At 37.5% G+C, this 5,355-nt stretch overlaps 1 protein-coding gene across 1 annotated transcript; it reads left to right on the plus strand.

The window, feature by feature from the left end:
• The first annotated feature begins 337 nt into the window (after positions 1 to 337).
• On the plus strand, positions 338 to 4,935 carry LOC105254802. Its single transcript, XM_025408692.1, has 5 exons — positions 338 to 444; positions 501 to 780; positions 1,040 to 1,535; positions 1,612 to 2,987; positions 3,070 to 4,935. The coding sequence occupies exons 1-5, from the start codon at positions 338 to 340 to the stop codon at positions 4,933 to 4,935; spliced, it is 4,125 nt and encodes a 1,374-aa protein (XP_025264477.1).
• The last annotated feature ends 420 nt before the right edge of the window (positions 4,936 to 5,355 follow it).

Consider the following 5,355-nt stretch of genomic DNA (forward strand, 5'->3'; position numbering starts at 1 on the left):
CGTTGTTAGCAATAAAACCGCGGAACGTTACACGTCCGCTCAGCTTGATAGCTGATCGTTTAACACAGATGGGTCGGTGGATAAATAATTAATTTATCATTTCGTGCAATTACATTTCAAATATACAGTGAGTTTTTGAGAAGTGTTAAATCATCACGGTAAGTGAAGAGCAATCACGCCTATTATAGAAATAGGTTTAAATATACTGTTTTGATTGACTTGATATAAAGAAGAATACAATAGAATATTATTTTATTTTCAGTATTTTTGCCAGCAATATTTTTGTTTTTAAAAATGCCAGCAATTAGACGTACAAACATAAGTCGCAGAACTCGCAATGCTGCAAGTCAGCGACATACAAGAGCACGTCAAACTGACGAGCAACGCGAAACGCGGAATGAAGTTGAACGGAATCGATGGAATCGAAATCAACAGCATAGAAATGTTGCTTTTAACCCTTATCGAGCTGCATTTAATTATAACGTGGAAATCGATTACAGTTCACAGCAAATCGTTGCTATAGGATCAATGAACGTTGTGTGTCAATATTGTAAAGCATTTAAGTTTAAATATGAAGCCTCTGGATTGTGTTGCGCGAGCGGTAAAGTGAAATTGACGCCATTGGTACCGCCACCAGAGCCTCTGCATTCATTGGTTTCCGGAAATGGGAGAGTTTCTATACATTTTTTGACTCATATACAGCAATACAATAATTGCTTTCAAATGACGTCATTTGGCGCAACAAAAGTTATTCAAGAAAATTTTATGCCAACTTTCAAGGTAAGTATATTGAAAACAATAAACTTTTACCACCACGTGCCTGATGCAAAATACGTTGAAATGGTGTATCAATTGAAATAGCGTAAAGTAGGTTTGGAGTTCGGTAAATAGCCAAAAGCAGCCAGAAGTAAGTATGTTTGAAAAGTTGATGGGGGAATGGCAGTGCTGACAAAATATCTAGATAGCAACATGCTGGTACAAACAATTCGATAGACAATATCCTACATTACATCTATTTATTGTCTGTTTACCTTTGCAGATTCAGGGACAAATATATCATTTAACAGGATCCTTATTGCCAACGCAGGATAGTGAATATAAATTTATGCAAATTTATTTTATGGGCGATTCAGCAAGACAAGTCGATCAACGTTGTGCACACAATAAATTGGTGAAAAGACCAATTGTGGAACAACTGCAAATGTTTTTCCATCAACACAACGAATTGGTTACATTATTCACGACTGCATTAGACCGCATGCCATCTGATAACCACAAAATTGTCATCAAAGCCGATAAGACGCCTGCAGGACAACACGCAAGACGCTATAATGCGCCAACAATTGATGAAGTCGCTATTGTTGTCGTGGGTGAAAATTTAGAAAACCGAGATATTGTTTTACACCGGCGTAACGATCAACTACAGCGTATGTCAGAAACACATCGATCATATGATGCGTTACAATATCCTATCTTATTTTGGCAAGGTGAAGATGGATATGACTTTTCAATGAAAAAGATAGATCCAGTTATAGGTAAATAAACAACGTTCAGTTCAACCTTTATCACAACGTTAATTTGTGTTATTATAACACGGAATTTTGTTTATAGGTTCTGAAACTAATAAAAAAATTAGTTCAATGAATTATTATTCGTATAGACTGATGGTTCGGGAAAATGAGGACAATCACATCTTAAAATGTCGACGTCTCTTTCACCAATATGCTGTGGATATGTACGTGAAAGTTGAAACTGAACGATTGACATTTATCAGGTTGAATCAGGCAAAACTCCGTTCTGAGGAATACATTCATCTTCGGGATGCCATCAATGCTGACGGAAATGCACAGAATGTAGGCAGAACAACTATTCTAACAACATACGTCGGAAGTCCGCGACATATGCATGAATACGCTCAGGATGCTATGTCGTATGTCCGTCATTATGGCACACCAGATTTGTTTATAACGTTTACATGCAATCCACAATGGACAGAAATTCGACAAGAATTGTTTTTTGGTCAATCGCCCATTGATCGCCACGACATTACCGCAAGAGTGTTCAAAAGAAAATTAAAATCACTAATGGATTTCATTGTTAAACATCACGTGTTTGGCGAGACGCGCTGTTGGATGTATTCAGTCGAGTGGCAGAAACGCGGATTGCCACATGCACACATCCTCATTTGGTTGGTAGAGAGGATAAGACCGAATGAAATCGATGATGTGATATCGGCGGAAATTCCAAATAAAGATGAAGATCCATTGTTACATGAGGTTGTTACAAAAAATATGATTCATGGTGGAATATTAAATCCAATTTCTCCGTGTATGGTTGACGGAAAATGTTCAAAACGCTTTCCAAGACAATTAGTTACAGAAACTATTAGTGGAAATGATGGTTATCCACTCTATCGCCGGCGATCCACTGATGACAATGGAAGGTCAACAATAGTCAAAGTGAATCAGCAGAACATTGAAGTTGATAATCGTTGGGTTGTTCCGTTTTCGCCATTACTCTCCAAGACATTTAAAGCACATATAAATGTCGAATTTTGCCATTCCGTAAAATCTATAAAATATATCTGCAAGTACGTGAACAAAGGTAGTGACATGGCTGTGTTCGGAGTTGCTGCTGAAAATTCAAACGATGAGATCACTCATTTTCAAATAGGCCGCTATGTTAGTAGTAACGAGGCGATGTGGCGTATTTTTTCATTTCCTATACATGAAAGATACCCCACTGTTGTTCACTTGGCCGTACATCTGGAAAATGGTCAAAGGGTGTACTTCACAACGGAAAACGTATTACAACGGGTTGACAGGCCGCCATCGACAACATTGACCAGCTTCTTTGAAATGTGCCAGAACGATGACTTTGCCAGAACACTGCTTTATTCAGAAATGCCAAGATATTATACCTGGAATCAATCGTCAAAGAAATTTCAACGACAGAAACAAGGACAGCCAGTTCCAGGTTACCCACAAGTATTTTCAACCGATACACTAGGACGTCTATACACAGTCCATCCCAGCCAAGACGAGTGTTTTTATTTGCGTTTACTATTAGTCAATGTTCGTGGCCCTACATCATTCCAACATCTGCGAACTGTTAATGTGTGTATTATGCGGCACATACAGAGAAGCCTGTCAACGTTTGGGATTGCTAGAGAATGACACTCATTGGGACCACACTCTCGAAGACGCTGTAATTTCGGCAAATGCTAAACAAATACGAACATTGTTTTCCATAATTTTGTCTACGTGCTTCCCATCAACACCGATAGATTTATGGAACAAATATAAAGATCATATGGCCGAAGATATATTACATCAGAAGCGACTTAGAACATCGAATCCAGATTTACAAATTAACGAAGAAATTCACAATGAAGCTTTAATTTTAATTGAAGACGTGTGCTTAATGCTTACCAATAAAGGATTAATACAATTAGGAATGACAACGCCTAATCGACCAATGCACGACGCATTTAATCAAGAATTGAGACGTGAAACCCAATATGATTCCGAAGCATTAAAAGAAACCGTTCTAAGAAACGTTCCTATTTTAAATGAGCAACAAAAATATGCCTACGATACGATTATGAAAGTAGTAAACGATGAAACTGGCGGATTTTTTTTCTTAGATGCTCCTGGTGGAACTGGAAAAACGTTTTTGATATCATTGATTTTGGCAACGATTAGATCGCAAAATGGTATCGCACTTGCACTAGCTTCGTCAGGTATTGCAGCTACGTTGTTAGAAGGCGGTCGAACAGCTCATTCCGCACTCAAGTTGCCGTTGAACATGCAAATAGATGAAACTCCAACTTGCAACCTTTCTAGAAATTCTGCGATGAGCAAAGTGTTGCGGCAAAGCAAATTAATAGTTTGGGATGAGTGCACGATGGCACACAAAAAATCTTTGGAAGCATTAGACAGGACGTTGCAAGATTTACGAAAGAACCAAAACCGGTTTGGTGGTGCAATGATTTTATTGGCAGGTGATTTTCGCCAAACATTACCAGTAATACCACGGTCAACGCCAGCCGACGAAATTAACGCGTGTTTAAAGTCGTCCATTTTATGGAAATACGTTAAAACGCTAAAATTAAATATGAACATGAGAGTCAAATTGCAGAACAACCAATCTGGAGAAGTTTTTTCCAAACAATTGCTCGATATTGGTAATGGCAAAATACCTGTTGACTTATCATCTGGATACATTACATTACCTACCAATTTTTGTCACTTTACTGAATCAAAGACCGAACTCATCGATAAGGTTTTCCCAAACATTGCTCAAAATTACAATAATCATGTATGGTTGAGCGAACGAGTTATATTGGCTGCAAAAAACGTCGATGTCAACGAAATGAATTTTCAAATTCAAAATAAGATAACTGGCGAATTGATGACATACAAATCGATTGATTCCGCGACTAACCAAGATGATGTTATCAACTATCCAACGGAATTCTTAAATTCGCTGGAATTGCCCGGATTACCACCTCATAATCTGCAATTAAAAATCGGATCGGTAATAATTATGTTGCGGAATATAAACCAGCCACGTCTTTGTAACGGCACCCGACTTGCAGTGAAAAAATTAATGAACAACGTCATCGAGGCCACAATTTTGAAAGGGAAGTACAAAGGCGAAGACGTTTTAATTCCACGGATTCCTTTGATTCCGAACGACATGCCATTCGACTTTAAACGGTTACAATTTCCAGTGCAACTAGCATTTGCAATGTCGATAAATAAATCGCAAGGACAGTCGCTAAATGTTTGTGGCATCAATCTTGAAAATTCATGTTTTTTACATGGCCAGTTGTATGTCGCCTGTTCCCGTGTTGGCATACCAACAAACCTATTCATATACGCACCAGAAAATAAGACGAAGAATGTTGTGTATCATAGAGCATTACAATAATAAACACTATGTTTTTGAATAATATTTTTTTTCCATTAATTATACCAATTCGAATTCAATATTTATAGTAAAGACAGGACAACGTCTGTCGGGTCAGCTAGTATATATATATATACAGGGTGTCCCATTTTAATGCCCCACCCCAAATAACTTTCTTATTTTTAATTTTAGAAAAAGATGTTTCAGACAAAAGTTGTATGGTTTCGAGGGGGACATAAGATGGTACCATTAATTTGATCTTGAAGAGTCACATGAAGGTTACGTGAAGATCATTTTCAATTTCTTAAATGGAACACCCTATATATTTTTGCATATTCTTGTAGCTTATCTCGAGAGCTTTCCAAAACACTATAAATAAACATTTTTTCATCAAGTACGTTTCGAGTAATGAGGCTTGAAATCATTTCTTAATTTTACATA

This window comes from Camponotus floridanus, unplaced genomic scaffold (assembly GCF_003227725.1).
Source record: "Camponotus floridanus strain SB8 unplaced genomic scaffold, Cflo_v7.5 scaffold220, whole genome shotgun sequence".
NCBI classification, from domain to species: domain Eukaryota; kingdom Metazoa; phylum Arthropoda; class Insecta; order Hymenoptera; family Formicidae; genus Camponotus; species Camponotus floridanus.

Bases quoted from the DNA above. Each gene is read 5' to 3' on its own strand.
- LOC105254802 (XM_025408692.1), top strand. From the start codon at position 338: ATGCTGCAAGTCAGCGACATACAAGAGCACGTCAAACTGACGAGCAAC. The intron at 1,536-1,611 runs GTAAATAAACAA...TTTTGTTTATAG, and splicing joins AAAGATAGATCCAGTTATAG to GTTCTGAAACTAATAAAAAA. The intron at 2,988-3,069 runs GTATTTTCAACC...GTTTACTATTAG, and splicing joins CAGTTCCAGGTTACCCACAA to TCAATGTTCGTGGCCCTACA.